Consider the following 21,759-nt stretch of genomic DNA (forward strand, 5'->3'; position numbering starts at 1 on the left):
TTCATTTTCTCGGTGATCACAGCAAAGTGTTTTGTGGACAGCCTGCCAGAGGGCAACTGTAGAGACACTGTGACCTGCATCACCTTTCAACTTTAAAGTGTGATTAGAAACCAACCCATGGAACAGGCAAACAAAAAGCAAAACCTTGGCTGTTTTCAAATTTTCTTTCTTCTGAAATGCTACTCTAATATAAAGGAGAAGCGTGTTATCCCACAGTCCTTTTGTTAGCGGACTTACTCTCAGCTCAAGTTGCTTTAAGTCAGGTGTTCATCGTGGCGGAAGTCGTTGGCTGGTTTTGGGTCCCTGCCAAAGAGACACTATTACAAGGATTAGGTGTAATAAACACCCTATCATATATCCAACAGTCATCTCTGTTGCAGAAGTGCACTGAGCCTAAACCCTGAACTTCTGCCTGGTTGCTTAATATTTTGCCAAGGTTGCTTACCAGGAATTAGAAAAGGTCCAGGAACCTGAGAGCTCTATGGGACTTTGCAAGACCAGTGCTCTAACCCCTGAGCTATGGAGCCAACCGCTCTATGGGACCTTAGAGGTCATCTCGTGGTTTCCAAACTATATTCAAGTGGAACGCTGGTGGCTTGCGACGTGTTTAACGGGTGTCCCTTTAAATGGATTCTGTGGTCATGTAAGTTTGGAAAACACTCTTATACAGAGCTAAGTTTCTTTAGTAAAGGACAGCTCAAGGTCTTTACTATGCTAACATGAATCGTGGCTCTGGGGATACGACATGTTGCTTTTCTCACACTCACTTGACCACAAAGTCCTTTTATTGTAGAACAGGTACCGCCATCTCGAGAATGCCAGGCAGAGGCCATGGAATCTAGTCATTAAGAGCACGCCCTCTAGTGTTTAGCTGCCTGGGTTCAATTCCTGGCTTTACCATTTACTGATCTTACGAACTTGAGCGATTCGCTTCACTTCTTTGGACTTCAGTTTCCCCAACTAAAATGGGGACGCTAATGATACCTACCTATAGAGTTCTTTTTAAAACCGAAGAAAGGGGCTAAGAACAGTACCTGGCACATACGTGACTATTATCATCCTAACATAGTTCAGATGAGGACTAGCCTGATGCCCTCATTCTGGAGATGAGGAAGTGAGTTCCAAGTAGTGTGTTCCAAGTAGTGTACTCATGCGGTGTCACTCATTCAACACACTGACCAAGCGCCAATATGCATTTGCACGCATCGTGCATGACAGTTCTATCCCCAGAAATGAAGAGGAACTTGGGGCAGTTCCTGCCCTGGAAAAACACACACTAGTGACTTGGCTCAGGTGAGACCTTTCAGTAGTAAAGCCAACAGCCAACTTTACAGTAGTAAAGTCCAAGTCAGGACTCCTGACTTCCGTCCTGCAGCTCATCCTCTGATTCTGTTCTGAAAGAGAACGATCTGTAGAGCCCGACTGGTAAGCGAGAACAGGGAGCATGGAGTACAGCCAGTAGACTTAATTTTTTTTAATTGGATATGAGGGCATATATTTGAATTCATTGTTAGTGTGAGCCAGAAAAAGTAATCAAGAGAAACACTTCTGGAGAAAAGCAAACTCTAAAAATATTAACTAGAAAGGGAAGTCATGGGTGCTATGAAGTGGCCCACGTAGGAGTCCCCAGATATGGCTGGCTTGATGTATTGGTCACCACTGTGTCACTAATGGTCTGCTCTGTTTGGTCTAGGCATCCCTTCTGAGGGCTTCCCCCGGGACTGCTTCAGTGAGCAGACAGCAGCTAAAGACCTTCCCAGCAGGGATGGAGGTGCATGGGTCCTGGCCTACAGAGCAGGACCAGCGTGTCCATTTCTGCTCCATGAAGAAAAAGAGAAGCCCAACAGAAGCAAACTGTGCTTGGATCTCCATGTAAGTAGAAATCTTTGTGTTTGCGCTGTGATTCTTTGCCATTGACAGAGGCTCAGTTAATATGCATTTAATGTAAAGTGTGTTTGTAGAGCTGCTGAAGCTACAATTTGTGTGAGTGTCGTCTAAAAATCAATCAGTGGCAGAAAGCAGTTATATATCGGTGAGCTGAAATTTGTGCACTAGAAAGTGACTGTGTTTACAGTTTATCTGAGCATTTACAGAGTACTCTGCTTACATCAGTTTGCTGCCTAAACCTCATTGTGGGAGAACCCGTTTGCTGCTCTTAATATCATTTTTCTAAAAATTCGAGAACATGTGTTAGCTGACTGATAGGATCTGGATCCTCCAGTGAAATTCAAATAGGCTGTCTTCCACATTCCTAAACCTTTCTTTCTCTGCAGCTGCTCAAATGACAGGTGAACAATTTGGCAGGAAATCTGTGGGATAGAGGATGACCCATTAGAAAAACAGCCTTCTCTTTCCCATTCATTCATCGATTCATTGACACAGATGCCTTGACTGATCTGTACAAAGCAGTGGGCTGGGTTTTAGCTACTTCCACACCATAGGTGGCCTGATAGGATTGACCAGACTGTCACAATTGTCACCGCCCCTTCCTCACCTCCCCATTTCCCGTCAGAGATGGGGGTGAGCATTAGGAATCTAACCGGCACTTTTCTTTTTTTTCTGCTCTATTAACTTTAATGCCTGTTGATAGTCTTGTGTCCCTGATTTCTTTGAATGACTTTCAATTCGTTATTTTCAAGCCTGAAAGTATGTTGGTTTTTTTTGTTTTGCGGTTCGCGGGCCTCTCACTGTTGTGGCCTCTCCCGTTGTGGAGCAGAGGCTCCGGATGCGCAGGCTCAGCGGCCATGGCTCACGGGCCCAGCCGCTCCGCGGCACGTGGGATCCTCCCGGACCGGGGCACGAACCCATGTCCCCTGCATCGGCAGGCGGACTCTCAACCACTGCGCCACCAGGGAAGCCCTGAAAGTATGTTTTTGATGAGTGTGGCCTGTAAGGTTCATATGGGTAGCAATTTTCTCAAGCAACCAAAAGCAGAAGAACCGTGCACTTTTCATAATCAAAAAACCATAGTCATCGTATGTCATTTTAGAAAAGCATTCGACATCTCAGTTATTGTAAAAGGTTTGGAATGAAGCTGTAAGATGTAAAATCTACAGCCCTTCATGAGATGAAATGGAAATTTGTAGTTTTTGTTTACATGCCTCTCCCGAAAAAGCAAACTGTGCATCTTGAGATGTGCTCAAAATGAGAAGTGTAACAGCGACATCTACTGGCCAGATTAAGTTGAGTTTGCCGCAGCAGGAGGCCTGGCGTGTCACCGTGCTGAAATGAATTTTGAAAGACCACTTTCTTTTTCTTCTGTATTTTTAAAAAATGCTGGGTTTATGTGTTTTTTTAACACATTGACTAAACTATGCATTTCTGGTTTTCCTTTTCCTCGGTGAATTAAATTATTTCCTAATTTTACTTTATTTCAATTATAGAAATCATATACAATCCTTTTGTAAAATTTGAAATATTTAGTTAAATTGAAAGAAAAGTAATAACTCATAATCTCAGCAACCACAGACAACAACTGTAAAATTTTGATAAATTTTCTTTGTATTTTTCACTGTGTATGATGGATTTTCAGTGAGGAACTTTTTTTCTTTTAACTTATAGGCATAGATTTTATATCCTTATTACTTTCTTTTTTTTTTCTTTGCCTATTACTTTTACATTGCTTGTCCATGTTGCTACAACTTCCTCCTGGATATATTTTCAGTGAATGAATAATGTTCCTCTACATTGTATCTCAAAATTTATTTAATCATTCCTCTGTTATTGGATGTTAAAAATTTTTTTTTTTGGCCAAGGGCACGGCATGCAGGATCTTAGTTCCCTGACCAGCTGTCGAACCTGTGCCCCCTGCAGTGGAAGTGCGGAGTCCTAATCACTGGACTGCCAGGGAATTCCCTAAAGTTGTTTTTTATTTTGGGATAGTACTACAATTTGGAAATAAATAGCACTACCAATTTTTCTTATACTCCTCCGCTCCAATATTTAGGATAAACTTTGCTTTATTGTCTATAAATATAAGTATTTTTAGGCTTTTGAAACATATCACATAAACAAGGTCTATTTCCTGAACCAGCCTTTAATGGTGTGTGTGTATACACACACATATATAATTATATATATTATATACAATACATATATAACAAATATAATATTTATATATTACATATATTATATATGATGTATAAATAGTATGTTTATATATAATTTACATAAATATACAATAACATATATATAAATATTTACATGTTTCTTAGTTTTCCATTAATTATAATTTTTAAAAACTGGGGTAGTTTCTTTATTTTCTACATCAGTGGTTTTATAGCTTGGTCCCTAAGACTCCTCACCTGCAAGCCCTACCCCCTCTTCAGAAGCTACAATTTGTCTCCTGTGTTCTGAATATTGTTATTCTAAGCTGTCTGCTTGGGAGGGTTGTACTGATTTTGCATCCTGTTACTGATCACCACACCAGCTCGCAAGGACTTCTTTCCTCTGGGGGGCTGTGAACGCTAAGCTCAGGGAGACGTGTATTGCTTTATGATACTTTGATCAGCCTTAAATGTTGGAGAGGACTGCTCGTTTTCAGTTTTGAACCTGATTTGCAGGGTCATCATTAAGAAGTTACTTTTCTTTTTTAACATCTTTATTGAAGTATAATTGCTTTACAATGGTGTGTTAGTTTCTGCTGTATAACAAAGTGAATCTGCTATACATATACATATATCCTCATATCTCTTCCCTCTTGTGTCTCCCTCCCACCCTCCCCATCCCACCCCTCTAGGTGGTCACAAAGCACCAAGCTGATCTCCCTGTGCTATGCGGCTGCTTCCCACTAGCTATCTATTTTACATTTGGTAGTGTATATATGTCCATGCCACTCTCTCACTTCGTCCCAGCTTACCCTTCCCCCTCCCCGTGTCCTCAAGTCCATTCTCTATGTCTTTATTCCTGTCCTGCTTGGAACTTTTTGTTTTGTTTTTTGTTTCCATATATATGTGTTAGCATACGGTATTTTTTTCTCTTTCTGACTTACTTCACTCTGTGTGACAGACTCTAGGTCCATCCACCTCACTACAAATAACTCAATTTTGTTTCCTTTTATGGCTGAGTAATATTCCATTGTATATATGTACCACATCTTCTTTATCCATTCATCTGTCAGTGGACACTTAGGTGCTTCCATGTCCTGGCTATTGTAAATAGTGCTGCAATGAACATTGTGGTACATGACTCTTTTTGAATTATGGTTTGCTCATGGTATATACCCAGTAGTGGGATTGCTGGGTCATATGGTAGTTCTCTTTTTAGTTTTTTAAGGAACCTCCATACTGTTCTCCATAGTGGCTGTATAAATTTACATTCCTACCAACAGTGCAAGAGGGTTCTCTTTTCTCCACACCCTCCCCAGCATTGTTTGTAGATTTTTTGATGATGGCCATTCTGACTGGTGTGAGGTGATACCTCATTGTAGTTTTGATATGCACTTCTCTAATGATTAGTGATGGTGAGCATCTTTTCATGCATTTGTTGGCCATCTGTATGTCTTTTTTGGAGAAATGTCTGTTTAGGTCTTCTGCCCATTTTTGGATTGGGTTATCTGTTTTTTTGATATTGAGCTGAATGAGCTCCTTGTAAATTTTGGAGATTAATCCTTTGTCAGTTGCTTCATTTGTAAATATTTTCTCCCATTCTGAGGGTTGTCTTTTCATCTTATTTATGTTTTCTGTTGCTGTGCAAAAGCTTTCAATTTTCATTAGGTCCCATTTGTTTATTTTAGTTTTTATTTCCATTCCTCTAGGAGATGGGTCAAGAAGGATGTTGCTGTGATTTGTGTCAAAGAGTGTTCTGCCTATGCTTTACTCTAAGAGTTTTATAGCGTCTGGCCTTATATTTAGGTCTTTAATCCATTTTGAGTTGATTTTTGTGTATGATGTTAGGGAGTTCTCTAATTTCATTCTTTTACATTTAGCTGTCCAGTTTTCCCAGCACCACTTATTGAAGATGCTGTCCTTTCTCCATTGTATACTCTTGCCTCCTTTATCAAACAGAGGGTGACCATATGTGCATAGGTTTATCTCTGGGCTTTCTATCCTGTTCCATTGATCTATATTTCTGTTTTTGTTCCAGTACCATGCTATCTTGATTACTGTAGCTTTGTAGTATAGTCTGAAGTCAGGGAGCCTGATTCCTCCAGCTCCGTTTTTCTTTCTCAAGGTTGCTTTGGCTATTCGGGGTCTTTTGTGTTTCCATACAAAGTGTAAAATTTTTTCTTCTAGTTCTCTGAAAAATGCCATTGGTAGTTTGACAGGGATTGCAGTGAATCTGTAGATTGCTTTGGGTAGTATAGTCATTTTCACAATGTTGATTCTTCCAATCCAAGAACATGGTATATCTCTCCATCTGTTGGTATCATCTTTAATTTCTTTCATCAGTGTCTTATAGTTTTCTGCATACAGGTGTTTTGACTCCTTAGGTAGGTTTATTCCTAGGTATTTTATTCTTTTTGTTTCAATGGTAAATGGGAGTGTTTCCTTAATTTCTCTTTCTGATTTTTTGTTGTTAGTGTATAGGAATGCAAGAGATTTCTGTGCATTAACTTTGTATCCTGCTACTTTACGAAATTCATTGATTAGCTCTAGTAGTTTTCTGGTGGTATCTTTAGGATTTTCTATGTCTAGTATCATGTCATCTGCAAACAGTGACAGTTTTACTTCTTTTCCGATTAGATTCCTTTTATTTCTTTTTCTTCTCTGATTGCTGTGGCTAAAACTTCCAAAACTATGTTGAATAATAGTGGTAAGAGTGGGCAACCTTGTCTTGTTCCTGATATTAGTGGAAATGGCTTCAGTTTTTCACCATAGAGAACGATGTTGGCTGTGGGTTTGTCATATATGGCCTTTATTAAATTGAGGTAAGTTCCCTGTGTGCCTACTTTCTGGAGAGTTTTTTTCACAAATGGGTGTTGAATTTTGTCAAAAGCTTTTTCTGCATCTATTAGATGATCATATGGTTTTTCTCCTTCAGTTTGTTAATATGGTGTATCACATTGATTGATCTACGTATATTGAAGAATACTTGCATCCCTGGGATAAACCCCATTTGATCATAGTGTATGATCCATTTAATGTGCTGTTGGATTCTGTTTGCTAGTATTTTGTTGAGGATTTTTGCATCTACGTTCATCAGTGATATTGGCTTGTAGTTTTCTCTTTTTTTGTGACATCTTTGTCTGCTTTTGGTATCAGGGTGATGGTGGCCTCATAGAATGAGTTTGGGAGTGTTCCTCCCTCTGCTATAATTTGGAAGAGTCTGAGAAGTATAGGTGTTAGCTCTTCTGTAAATGTTTGATAGAATTCGCCTGTGAAGCCATCTGGTCCTGGGCTTTTGTTTGTTGCAAGATTTTTAATCACAGTTTCAATTTCAGTGCTTGTGATTGGTCTGTTTATATTTTCTATTTATTCCTGGTTCAGTCTCAGAAGTTGTGCTTTTCTAAGAATTTGTCCATTTCTTCCAGGTTGTCCATTTTTTTGGCATATGGTTGCTTGTAGTAATCTCTCATGATCCTTTGTATTTCTGCAGTGTCAGTTGTTACTTCTTTTTCATTTCTGATTCTTTTGATTTGAGTCTTATCCCTTTTTTTCTTGATGAGTCTGGCTAATGGTTTATCATTTTGTTTATCTTCTCAAAGAACCAGCTTTTAGTTTTATTGATCTTTGCTATTGTTTCCTTTATTTCTTTCTCTTTTATTTCTAATCTGATCTTTATGATTTCTTTCCTTCTGCTAACTTTGGGGTTTTCTTTGTTCTTTCTCTAATTGCTTCAGGTGTAAGGTTAGGTTGTTTATTTGAGATGTTTCTTGTTTCTTGAGGTAGGATTATATTGCTATAAACTTCCCTCTTAGAGCTGCTATTGCTACATCGCATAGGTCTTGGGTCATCGTGTTTTCATTGTCATTTGTTTCTAGGTATTTTTTGATTCCCTCTTTGATTTCTTCAGTGATCTCTTGGTTATTAAGTAGTGTATTGTTTAGCCTCCACCTGTTTGTATTTTTTACAGTTATTTTCCTGTACTTGATATCTAGTCTCATAGCGTTGTGGTCGGAAAAGGTACTTGATACGATTTCAATTTTCTTAAATTTACCAAGGGTTGATTTGTGACCCAAGATATGATCATTCCTGGAGAATGTTCCTCATATGAGCACTTGAGAAGAAAGTGTATTCTGTTGTTTTTGGATGTAATGTCTATAAATATCAATTAAGTCCATCTTGTCTAATGCGTCATTTAAAGCATGTGTTTCCTTATTTATTTTCATTCTGGATGCTCTGTCCATTGATGAAAGTGGGGTGCTTAAGTCTCCTACTATGATTGTGTAACTGTCAATTTCCCCTTTTATTGCTGTTACATAGCATTTGCCTTATGTATTGAGGTGCTCCTATGTTGGGAGCACATATGTTTATAATTGTTATATCTTCTTGTTGGATTGATCCCTTGATCATTATATAGTGTCCTTCTTTGTCTCTTATAATAGTCTTTATTTTAATGTCTATTTTGTCTTATATGAGAATTGCGACTCCAGCTTTCTTTTGATTTCCATTTGCATGGAATACCTTTTTCCATCCCCTCACTTTCAGTCTGTATGTGTCCCTAGGTCTGAAGTGGGTCTCTTGTAGACAGCATATATATGGGTCTTGTTTTTGTATCCATTCAGCCAGTCTATGTCTTTTGGTTGGAGCATTTAATCCATTTACATTTAAGGTAATTATTGATATGTATGTTCCTATTACCATTTTCTTAATTGTTTTGCATTTGTTTTTGTAGGTGTTTTCCTTCTCTTTTGTTTCCTGCCTAGAGAAGTTCCTTTAGCATTTGTTGTAAAGCTGGTTTGGTGGTGCTGAATTCTCCTAACTTTTGCTTGTCTGCAAAGGTTTTAATTTCTCCATTGAATCTGAATGAGATCCTTGCTGGGTAGAGTAGTCTTGGTTGTAGGTTTTTCCCTTTCATGACTTTAAATATGTCCTGCCACTCCGTTCTGGCTTGTAGAGTTTGTGCTGAAAGATCAGGTGTTAACCTTAAGGGGATTCCCTTATGTGTTATTTGTTGCTTTTCCCTTGCTGTTTTTAATATTTTTTCGTTGTATTTAATTTTTGATAGTTTGATTAATATATGTCTTGGTGTATTTCTCCTTGGATTTATCCTTTATGGGACTCTCTGTGCTTCCTGGACTTCATTATTTCCTTTCCCATGTTAGGGAAATTTTCAACTATAATCTCTTCAAATATTTTCTCAGACCCTTTCTTTTTCTCTTCTTCTTCTGGGACCCCTATAATTCGAATGTTGGTGTGTTTAATGTTGTCCCAGAGGTCTCTGAGACTGTCCCGAATTCTTTTCATTCTTTTTTCTTTATTCTGCTCTGTGGTAGTTATTTCCACTATTTTATCTTCCAGGTCACTTATCCGTTCTTCTGCCTCAGTTAATCTGCTATTGATTCCTTCTAGAGAATTTTTCATTTCATTTATTGTGTTGTTCATCATTGTTTGTTTGCTCTTTAGTTCTTCTGCGTCCTTGTTAAACATTTCTTGTATTTTCTCCATTCTATTTCCAAGCTTTTAGATCATCTTTACTATCATTACTCTGAACTCTTTTTCAGGTAGGCTGCCTATTTCCTCTTCATTTGTTTGGTCTGGTGGGTTTTTATCTTGCTCCTTCATCTGCTGCATATTTCTCTGTCTTCCTATTTTTGCTTAACTTACTGTGTTTGGGGTCTCCTTTTCGCAGGCTTCAGGTTCGTAGTTTCTGCTGTTTCTGGTGTCTGCCCTCAGTGGGTAAGGTTGGTTCAGTGGGTTGTGTAGGCTTCCTGGTAGAGGGGACTGGTGCCTGTGTTCTGGTGCGTAGGGCTGGGTCTTGTCTTTCTGGTGGGCAGGGCTCTATCTGATGGTGTGTTTGGGGCTGTCTGTGAACTAGTATGATTTTAGGCAGCCTCTCTGCTAATGGGTGGGGTTGTGTTCCTGTCTTGCCAGTTGTTTGGCATGGGGTGTCCAGCACTGGAGCTTGCTGGTCGTTGAGTGGAGCTGGATCTTAGTGTTGAGTTGGAGATCTCTGGGAGAGCTCTTGCTGATTGATATTATATGGGGCCAGGAGGTCTCTGGTGGTCCAATGTCCTGGACTCGGCTCTCCCACCTCAGAGGCTCAGGCCTGACACCGGCCTGGAGCACCAAGACCCTGTCAGCCACACGGCTCAGAAGAAGAGGGAGAAAAAAAGAAAGAAAATAATGAATAAAAATAAATAAATAGATAAATTAATTAAATAATTAAAAATTATTAAATTAAAAAAATAAGTAATTAAAAAAAAAGAGAGCAACCAAACCAATAAACAAATCCACCAGTGATAACAAGTGCTAAAAACTATAGTAAGATAAACATAAAAATCAGAAACAAGTCAGCCACAGACGGGAAACCGCAAGTCTACAGTTGCTCCCAAAGTCCACCACCTCAGTTTTGGGATGATTCGTTGTCTATTCAGGTATTCCACAGATGCAGGGTACCTCAAGTTGATTGTGGGGATTTAATCCACTGCTTCTGAGGCTGCATGGAGAAATTTCCCTTTCTCTTCTTTGTTTGCACAGCTCCCAGGGTTCAGCTTTGGATGTGGCCCCACCTCTGTGTGTAGGTTGCCCTCAGGTTTCTGTTCCCACCCAGACAGGACGGGTTTAAAGCAGCAGCTGATTAGGGGGCTCTGGCTCACTCAGGCCTGGGGGAGGGAGGGGTATGGTAGTTATAATTGGAATATGGGGCGAGTCTGCGGCGGCAGAGGCCAACATGATTTTGCAACTGCCTGAGGTGCGCCAAACGTCCTCCCGGGGAAGTTTTCACCGGATCCCGGGACCCTGGCAGTGGCGGGTTGCACAGGCTCCTGGGGGTGTGTGGATAGTGACCTGCACTTGCACAAAGTTTTCTTGGTGGCTGCAGCAGCGTTAGCGTTTCATGCCCGTTTCTGGTGTCCGAGCTGATAGCCGCAGCTCACGCCTGTCTCTGAAGCTCATTTAGGCAGTGCTCTGAATGCCCTCTCCTTGCGCACCCTGAAACCATGGTCTCTTGCTTCTTGGGCACGTCCAGACATTTTCCCGGACTCCCTCCCGGCTAGCTGTGGGGCAATAGCCCCTTCAGGCTGTGTTCATGCAGCCAACCCCAGTCCTGTCCCTGGAATCTGACCTCCGAAGCCTGAGCCTCAGCTCCAGGCCCCACCCTCCCCGGCGGGTGAGCAGACAAGCCTCTCGGGCTGGTGAGTGTCGGTCGGCACCGATCCTCTGTGCGGGAATCTCTCTGCTTTGCCCTCCGCACCCCTGTTGCTGTGCTCTCTTCCGCGGCCCCGAAGCTCCCCCCTCCGCCACCCGCAGTCTCCGCCCGCGAAGGGGCTTCCTAGTGTGTGGTAACCTTTCCTCCTTCACAGCTCCCTCCCACTGGTGCAGGTCCCGTCCCTATTCTTTTGTCTCTGTTTATTCTTTTTTCTTTTGCCCTACCCAGGTACATGGGGGAGTTTCTTGCCTTTCGGGAAGTCTGAGGTCTTCTGCCAGTGTTCAGTAGGTGTTCTGTAGGAGTTGTTCCACATGTAGATGTATTTTTGTTGTATTTGTGGGGAGGAAGGTGATCTCCACGTCTTACTTCTCCACCATCTTGAAGGTCCACCCAAGAAGTTACTTTAATCAGTCTTTTTCTGTGGACATGCAGCATTTCATTAGTATGTAGGGGAGATAGCTAAAACATTTAATAATTGGTGGGAATTTGGCATCCACCAATTGGAATGGCCCCAGGCATTAGGGCTGAGGGTGCTATTAAGGCCCCTTATTTAGCTGTGCATTAATTTTTATTTATTTATTTTTGTCAAGAGCCAGAGAGGAAATATTTTAGGCTTTGGGACCATACAGTCTCTGTTGTAACCACTCAACCTTGTTAACACAAGCCGCTGTAGAGAATACGTACATGAATAAGTGTGCCTGTGTTCCCATAAAAGTCTATAGACACTGAAATTTGAATTTCATATTATTTTCACCTATCAAAAATATTATTCATCTTTGATTTTTTTCCCACCATTAAAAAATGTAAAGATCATTCTTAAAGGAGTCATTCAAAAATAGGCAGTGGGTCAGATCTGGCCCACTCTGGTCTAGAACGAGAGCTGGAGGTCTCCTTCACTTCACTTCCACTGCTGGCTCAACCACTAGCTTAGCTGTGGGACTCTGGGCACCAGTTAACTTCGGTGGCCCTCAGTTTCTTTAACAAGTGTGTGCAGACAGGATGGGAGGAACACGAACAGATGAAACAGTATTCCTTTTAGCTGTAATATGACATTTCCTGATTCTATTAAAGGAGCATAAGTCAACCCAAGCAGTGTGGTGTGTGGGGAATGAAAATTCCTTAAAAGAAATACAAAGAAATACAAGAAATTCAAAGAAAGAGATGGAAATTATTTAAAAGAAAAACAAATACATCTTAATATTCTCAACATGAATCTTCGTTTTAATACGAGGAACAATGTCACAACTCTGATAGTGAGACCAAAATTTATCGTCTCCTAACTCTATTTGAAGGCTCATATCATTTCTTTCTGTTTCTCCAGTGCAATCCTTTTTTTCTTCCCTGGTTTTATTGAGGTGTAATTAACATACAATATTGTTTAAGTTTCAAGTGTACAACATAATGATTTGGTACATATATATACTGTGAAATGATCACCACAATAAATTCATTTCACATCCATCACCTCACGTAGTTACAAGCTTTTTTTTGTTGGGATGAGAACTTTCAAGATCTACTCTCTTAGCAACTTTCAAATGTGCAATACAGCATTGTTAACTATAGCCACCATCCTGTACATTACATCCCCAGGACTTAGCAATCTTACAGCTGGAAGTCTGTACCTTCTGACTACCTTTCACCCATTTTCCTCTGTCTTCATCTCCCCACATCTGGCAATCACCAGTCCCTTTTCTGTTTCTATGAATTTGGGTTTTTCTAGATTCCACTTATAAGTGAGAACAAAACAGTATTCATCTTTCTCTGACTTATTCTTCTTAGCATCATGCCCTTGCGGTCCATCCATGTTGTCGCATGTTACCTTCATCTTTTAGTTACTGAACTGTGAGAAGGTCCAAGGGTTCCTTGGAGGAATGGCAAGAGGTGGAGCTGGTGGAAGGTAGACACCAGGGAGGCTCCGAGCAGCATCTGTTTACCAGCCAGTATATATTTCAGTGTTTAAGCAACCAGTGCTGCTGTCTTGGTGCCCCTTGGGTGAATGTCAGCCAGACTGCGGTGTAGAGAGGTTCTGTTTGGGTGATCACCCTGCTCTAGCAAATCCCGTAGACCATTCTGGGTGACCTAGAAAGTTCTTGAAAGAACCCAATGCTCAGTCAGTTCCACTTTGAGGTCATGAGGTTGCTAAATATTACATAGGACATATTCAGTGAAAAATAATTTGTTGTTTGTCTGAAATTCAAAATTAACTGGTTGTCCTGTATTCTATTTAATAAGTCTGGCAATCCTAGGTGTCAGTTTGGGAACAACATCCAAATGCACCAAATGTGTGAATTGCCTTGGGGTAGCATCTATATGGGATAAACCCTCAGTCACCCCAGAGTGCCCATGTAGAGCATGACCATTACACAGTTAGCCTTAAAGGGCAGTTTCTTATATTCCACTATTAGAAACTGTCATTAGCCGTGCTCCTCAGTTGCCAGTGCACTTTGAGCCAGACATGTCAAGGCAACTGAATCTGGACAGACCAGAGAGCAAGTGGGGCCTAACTTCTTAGAACAAGTGCAGTTTCTTAAAGATTCCATTTGAGATGACTATTCACCATGGAGGATAGTTTGTAAAACGTCTGTAAAGAAGGGACGTGGGCAGGATAGAAAAAAGACACTAAAAGAGGTGTGGCCTGAGATGGACAAAAGGTATGCAGAGCAGAAAAGGCAAGCAGCTGTCAGAATTCTATATTGGTTGCATGAATTCTGAAAGTAGGATTTTGCATGCAGCTCTTAAAACACAAGCCTTGAACTCTTCTTGGTGTTGCTGGTTTCCAAGGATCATCTCCATCACCCCACTCGCGGGTCCCGGGATGCTCCTTATTGAATTAGCTTAATTGTCTGCAGAGGACACGGCATCGGGTTCCAAGTGATTGCATCTTATGAACAACGGAAAGATGTAATTACCAAGTCCACACCAAACCTTAAGTGTCTAAACCAGTAACAAAACTGCCATGAATTGATCACTTCCTCAGTGCCAGGCACCATTCTTTGAAGTATTATTGTACCTATTGTATTGATACAAATAAGGAGAGAGGTTCAGTGAAGGCAGGTGCAAGGATCTGAACCCAGTCTGTACGAGTCTGGACCTAGGTGCTTAAATTTAAGCCCCTCTACCTCTCCACTACTTTGGATGCGTTTCTGATTTGGTTGTTTTCTTTTGTTTTGCTTTTAATTGAATTGCTATCCATTTCATGGATAGGAGTTAGCTCTCATAATCAGTGAGAAGGATGGAGAACCGGGCTCAGAATTAGAAAGCTAGAACCACAACCAAAATCACCCCACAGAACTCAATCCAGTGAAGATTCTGCAGCTGCTCACCTGGGACGCTGGATGCCTCAGACCTTGGGTCTTTACAGTTGATGGGGAAACACTGACGGGAACACGAGCAGATTTCAGGCCCTCACGTTCCTTCACTCCTAAAAGGCAAACTCTGTGGCCTCAATTGACTTTGACAGCAAAGAATGGATGCAGAGGGCTCTCTGATACAGTGCCTCTGCAGTACAGGGAAAGGGCCACATCCTTGTTTTGTTTTCATGGAAGCCAACGAGAGCTTAAAGCCAAAGGCCGCAGGTGGACGTCCCCACGTCATTAGCATATTCATGACAATGGGGCTTGTCTTTGTGAGTGACGTGAATTTAGAACTATCAAGCTAGCTTGTTTTCTGAAGGCTTCATACATGCTTCATAAAGTATGCTTACTATTTACTGGGTGTCTGTTGTGAATCAGGCAAGCACTGGGTTAGGAATATTAGCACGTTTAATTCTTAGAACAATCCTATGACTTATTATTTTCCCTATTTTATACATGTAAATACTGGTTCATAGAAGTTAAGGAACTTGCCTAAGTGACACATCTTGCGTGTAACTAGTAAGTAATATCCCATAGTGAACCCAAATACATCTCACTTCAAAGCCATAGCTCTGGCCTCTCCTCTTTTTCTTTGCCCTCTCTTTAACTGTGTTTGAGAATAGGATCGGGCTTCCCTGGTGGCGCAGTGGTTGAGAGTCCGCCTGCCGATTCAGGGGACACGGGTTCGTGCCCCAGTCCAGGAAGATCCCACATGCCGCGGAGCGGCTGGGCCCGCGAGCCATGGCCGCTGAGCCTGCGCATCCGGAGCCTGTGCTCCGCAACGGGAGAGGCCACAACAGTGAGAGGCCCGCGTACCGCAAAAAAAAAAAAAAAGAATAGGATCATAGGGACTTCCTTGGTGGTCCAGTGGTTGAGACTCTACACCCCCAATTCAGGGGGCCCTGGTTTGACCCCGGTCAGGGAACTAAGAGCCCGTATGCCGCAACGAAGATCCCGCGGCAGCGAGGATCCAGTGTGCCTCAGCTAAGACCCGGCGCAGCCAAATAAGTAAATAAATAAATATTAAAAAAAAAAAAAGAATAGGACCATAGTTGTGACAATGCCTAGCTTACTTTCTACTTTGTAATTTTAATGCCTTTACATTGGTTTTCATATTTTTCTTTTAACGTGACTAAATGATGTGAGTATTAACTTCAAGGAATCATTACTGATCAAATCAGGGCTCATAATTTGTGTCCTTCCTGCTCTCTGCCAATTCCTTCTAACTGCAGGGGCCATTTGGTTCCGGTAACGAGGTGATCATCTATTTTGCCCCCATGCTGATGTTTCAATGTGAAAGAGAACTGTTACAAAATTCTATAGCTCTTTGATTTATTATAATGAAAAGAAGGTACGTTTAGAATCAGGTTGATCCAGTGCAGATCCTGGCTATGCCACTCATTGGTTGTGTAATCTTTGACTTGCCCTAATGTCTCTGAACCTCAGTATTCACATCTAAAGGAATGGCCAAACAGTAGTCAGTAGCCACCTATGGCTATTAATTAAGACCAAATAAAACTTAATTCCTCAGTTACATTAGGCACATTTTAAGTGCTCAGAGGCCACCTGTGGCACTGGATTGCATGACACAGATACATTTCCACCATTACAGAAACTTGCACTGAACAGCACTAATAAAACGGGGTCGGGCTTCCCTGGTGGCGCAGTGGTTGAGAGTCCGCCTGCCGATGCAGGGGACACGGGTTTGTGACCCGGTCCGGGAAGATCCCACATGCCGCGGAGCGGCTGGGCCTGTGAGCCATGGCCGCTGAGCCTGCGTGTCTGGAGCCTGTGCTCCGCAACGGGAGAGGCCACAACAGTGAGAGGCCCGCGTACCGAAAAAAAAGAAAACCAAAAAAAACCCACGGGGTCAATGACACCTTTCTCATAGAGTTATGGGGAGGATTAAGGTATTAGAAAACTTGCATAAAGAACCTAGCGTGGTACCTACTTGGGACAACAATGACACCCTAAAAAAATGCTAGATCTCCCCCTTCTCTCCTCTCATGCATGTTCTTATCATCCACCTTCATTTTGTTTTAGGTAAATCCTCATCTTCCCTAATTTTTCTTTTGCCTCCTTTAAATTTAAAAGTATTTAAAAATGATAACTAGATCTTTGGTGTTAGAACTAATATTCTCAAGATAACTTTTACTTAAAAAAAAAGGAAGGACAAAAAAAGATATCCAGTTACAGCAGAGTCAGTGGCTGTCTAGTTTCACCACTCAGGAAGAACAGAGTATGGACATCAAGAGATATATACAGTTTCTTAGATGCCAGATCTTCATCTACAACTTTCATGAGCAACTTTAGCCATAATGAAATGCTTTCTCCATGAACTCCGTGCCTTCTGTAGTGGTTATTTCTGTGGGACATCACTATTACTCATTTAGGAAAAGCTCAAAACTCTTCAAAAACATGTCCCAGGAAATTCTGTACCTTAAAGAATGCTCCTATTTTCTCTCCTCTTCAGTTTCACAAGTGAGTCAAAGCCTTTCCTTTTTCCTCTTAAAATATTTTATTTTGTCACGGACATGGAATCCATTTCCAAGGACTCTTTGATACTGCTTGGTGGAGCCCATCTTAGAAATATCTGATAGTAAGACCCTAAGCAGTAATGTAATAACTATTTCAAGCTTGATTTTCGTATTTGTAAGAGTAAGGACATTTTTTTTTTTTAATTTGCGATATGCGGGCCTCTCACTGTTGTGGCCTCTCCCGTTGCGGAGCACAGGCTCCGGACGTGCAGGCTCAGCGGCCATGGCTCACGGGCCCAGCCGCTCCGCGGCATGTGGGATCCTCCCGGACCGGGGCACGAACCCGCGTCCCCTGCATCGGCAGGCGGACTCTCAAGCACTGCGCCACCAGGGAAGCCCAGTAAGGACATTTTAAATGAAATGCGTACACCTTTGAAGTATAATGAGTTGGCCTAAAAACAGCAACAAAAAATGGTCCTTGCTCGGCTGTTAACGCCCTGGGCTGTCTCCCAGGCCAGTCATCATCTGGGAACTTCCCTTCCCCAAAGGGAGGGGAAGTCTCAGTGCTAGGGGACCACACATCAACAGTATGTGTCAACAGACTCTTGAGAAAAGGATTTTCTGGAGAAAATCCAAATTCATGGATTTTTTTTTTTTTTTTCTGAAATGATTGAGTTGGTTTAAAAATCATCTTGGAACACAGGAAAGTAATAAAGAACAGGTGAACTCTGTCACCATCTACAGTAGCCACCTGGGAACTCTTTAAGCTAATTGCTCTCTTCAGGCGATACAGATGGAAAACAATAATCCAGAGAGCACTGGCCCTGAAACACCCAAAGGGACCCCTTGAAAGAATTTTCTTTGAAGCTCAATTCACTCGTGGCACAGATGTGGCATGGGGAGCCGTTGTATGTAGTAGGCCTATCTATAAGGAACAATCCTGTTCAGACCAAATGGCTCCTCTGTCCAAGAGCATATGTGAGGGAACTGGGAGGGCAGCTTCCTTCGTGGGCCGTCATTTCCTCAGTAAATACTTGCTTCATATTGACAAGGTTAAAAACAATTCTGTTGGTTGCTGGTTGATGTCCCTAAGAAAGTTATTCCTTTGCTATGAAAGCATGTCATATCCATACGGTACTTACTACGTGCCAGGCATTGATGAGTGTGAAACATATATTAGTTTATTTAATGCTTCTAATAACCCACAAAGTAGGTACTTTTCTTACTCCAAGTTTCTAGGTGAAGAAGCTGAGACACAGGTTGCTTATATAACTTGTCCAAGGTCAGGTTTCTTGCAGGAGCAGAGTAGGGTGTTAGCCCAGGACCCAGGGCCAGGTTCTTAACTGTGCGCACTGCCCTCATTCCTTGATCATTGCAGGATGACGTACCCACTGCTCTCTTCTCTTCTTCAGCTTCACGAGTATGCCTTGGCCTCCCCTCTTCCCTTTCAGAGTCTTCTAGTTTGTTACCGACATTCAACCCACTTCCACAGAAGTTTTGAATACAGCTCAGTGGAACCAGTCTTAGAAACATTTTGCACTAAGTCTGCTTGATGGAAAAAGGCCTTAATCACTGAGCCCTGTCCTTGCCATTGGCAGATGCAGCCTGTTTTCTTTTGAATCAATCAGTAAAAACAGCTGCTGGCTTCTCCGAGGCTGAGCCAGAGGGGCTGTGTTGAGGGTTGCAGTAGTTGGCAGGGGGAATCCACGCTGTGAAGGCAGGGAAAGCACTGCCTGAGATGGAAGGAGAAGCCTAGCGAGGTCTCCGGCCCTGTCTTATCATTTGGCCTCATAACTCCATTTTGAAGATGTGGAAAATGAGCTTAAAGAAGATGCTGATCAGGAAGAAGGTAAGATCACGTGCCAGGGCAGTAGGGGGATGTGACACGGGGTGGACAGGAGTTGGGACGCCTCTTTTCCCACCTTAATGGCCGCACTTGCGCTGCGTGAGCTGGTACCAGTTACTTAGCTTCTCGACTTCAAATGTCTCCATCTTTAGAAGAAGAATGTTGGGCTGGTTGACTTCTAGTCCTTCTAAAGACCTCTTCAGCCTCCCAACAATTTGATTCTACCCAGCTTCTTCCATAATCTTACACTCCTTTCATCTGACACCTCATTCATTTAACACATGTCTTTTTGACTACTTGTGTGGTCATCATGTCCTTAGTTCTCACCATTTATATCAGACTTCACTTAGTTAAAACACACTTCCTGAACCCAAAAAGCCCATCTCTGCCTATTACCCCACTTATATCTTCATAGTTTACTTACTTTACTCAGCCCATTGCTCTAAACTCTTTCCTTCCACAGAAATAGTTTCTACAATCTTACTTACTCTTATTAATTTTAACTGTTTTCTATTTTTCTCAAGCAATCGTCCCATGAACCTAGTTGAACCCCTAGAAGCTGGAAGCAGTTAGTCATTAAATGCAGGCCGGGAACTTGAAGTATACTGGATAAGGAGAAACATGAGAATCATTTAGCCCAACACCGTGAAATTAATCTCACTTGCTTTACTTTTCCCTTGCCTTTCTGGGATTTTATGAGAATGTGGGAAGGCATTCTGTAAGCTGAGTGACATGGCAGAGGGCTGCAAAGAGTAAGTGTGTGAGGTGGGGGGCTTTAGGAAGTTTTTCTTTTAGGCAGTGTGCAATGTCTGCAAATTGACTTAAAAATTTTTAATGCTCATTCCTCTAGTTGTTATTAGAATCAAGAAGCTAGGTTCTACTGCTTCCAGGAGATGATATGCCTTTTTTGTTGTTGTTTTTGCAACCATTCTTTTAGGCTCAGCTCACTAGGTATTGTTTGTTGGACTGATGTTCCCATTGCCATGAGGTAGAATTAGCTCCAGCCTCAATCTGAGAAGATGGTGAGATGGGAGGAACACAGAGAATTCATTGGTAGTAAATTCTGCACACAAATAGTGTCCCGTTTTCAAGTAGCTGCTTAGTGATTGTTTTTAACAAGTAGTTACAAAGAGCAACACGTGGGTTAAATCCTACCTAATATTCATCATGCCTGTTTCAACTAGTTTCCAAGGCAGATCATTTTTAATCTGCCTTTTGCACAGGTGTAGCTGTTAGAGAGCTTAAGTGTTTTGAGGTTAGAACAAAAGAGAGTCAGGTGAGGTTGAAAAGGAGAAAGTCTTGGCTGTCACTGGTTTTGTGTAGTAGGTACTTAATAAGTATGCATAGCAGGACAAGACAGAGAGAAATAACGTGCAAGAGAAGTTATTCTTCCCCCCCGAGAATGTTAAAGCATTAAATGGATTCATTTTTCAAGACCACCCAACTAAGATCAAATTTGTAGGCTGCTTATTTGAACACTATGGTCTGAAACATTTTTCCATTCCCTAAATGACCAGATGTCGTAACATTTCTCATGGCCATGAGAACCAGTGGCCTGAAAGAGTCAGTATTCAAAGATCTCTGTAAACTACCATGCTTCTCTTTCTTACTCATCTTCATATTTTGATGGTCGCTGCTTCTTTCATTCAAAATTGTCTTATGTCCACCTATTGCTGTTTAGACCGAGTCTGGGGTATAAAGTACTCACAGTCTATGAACAGGAATCACCTCTTTCTTGGCTGATTTCCTGTATTAAACTTCATGTTTCATGAAGGTGGAGGGCTGGAGTTTCTTCATCTTTATATCCCCGGAGCCTCGTACAGAGTCGGTGCTTAACAATGATTGTTGGATGAATGCATCTTTGTGATGGTTAAGCTTCCTAAATGAAGGAGAATTGTATGGGTAAGCTGGAAAGCCTCTTGATAGGTTTGAGTCCCGAGGATTGTGTCTTGTCTGTGACCAGTAGACAAGCCAGCTAGGAACTTTTGCTTCATTTTTCTAAGCACCCCCTCTAGATTTCCCCCCTAAATGATGAGAGAAAAGAATGGTCATTCGCATATTGTTTTTTCTTTTTATGAAGTCAACCTTCTGTATCATCTCAAAGGGTAAAGTACAATACGTGTCCTAGTGAGAGAGCACCAACTAACCGGGCTGACACTCTTGCACATTTCAAGATGCAGGCGTGTGTGGCGTCCTATTACGGCAGGATGCGGAGCTCAGGGTTTTGGAAGAGTGATTGTGGATTCTGGGGCCTGATTGCCTGGATTCAAGTTCCAGTTCCACCTGTGAACACGGGCAAGCTACATCATCTTTCTGCTCCTCTTTCTAAACATGAAAAAGAAAATAATACCAGGCTCATAGCTAGATGTACCAGTCAGTTAATACACGATGGAGCACCTAGAACAGTGCTTATAAACACCCAGTAAATGTTAGGTATTATTAGTATCCTCCACTTACTAGCTGTGCACCTTGGCTTGGTTGTGTTCTCTTGACCATGGTTGCGTCACTTTTAAAACAAACCTAGTCGAGTCAAGGGACTGGGATCAAATCATCTCCCTGGGACCCAAGACTTCCCGCACTTTCCATGACATTGTATTGGTGTCCGTGGGTATTGAGAGGGTGCTAAAACTTTTGTAATTCTGCTCCATGCCCTACTGTGGAAGAGCCATCAGCCCCTTCCAGTTTATGTCCCATTTTGCCCAGATCTGCTGAAAGCGCTTAGAAACTTATTCTGGAAATCTGGCAATCAATAATTATGTCTGAGAAAATAGAGCTTTCTCAGTTGAAGAACACCAAATACGTGCCATGTCTCCTCCCCTCCCCTGTATATTGG

At 41.8% G+C, this 21,759-nt stretch overlaps 1 protein-coding gene across 1 annotated transcript in view; it reads left to right on the forward strand.

Annotated features, from left to right (window-relative positions):
* Positions 1–21,759, forward strand: part of FMN1 (formin 1) — a 400,563-nt gene that overhangs the window by 77,737 nt on the left and 301,067 nt on the right. Inside the window, exon 2 of the mRNA XM_060003541.1 lies at positions 1,694–1,872. Coding sequence (XP_059859524.1) covers positions 1,694–1,872 — 179 coding nt within the window. The remainder of the gene's footprint in view (positions 1–1,693; positions 1,873–21,759) is intronic.

The sequence above is a fragment of the Delphinus delphis genome, chromosome 2, assembly GCF_949987515.2.
Source record: "Delphinus delphis chromosome 2, mDelDel1.2, whole genome shotgun sequence".
NCBI classification, from domain to species: domain Eukaryota; kingdom Metazoa; phylum Chordata; class Mammalia; order Artiodactyla; family Delphinidae; genus Delphinus; species Delphinus delphis.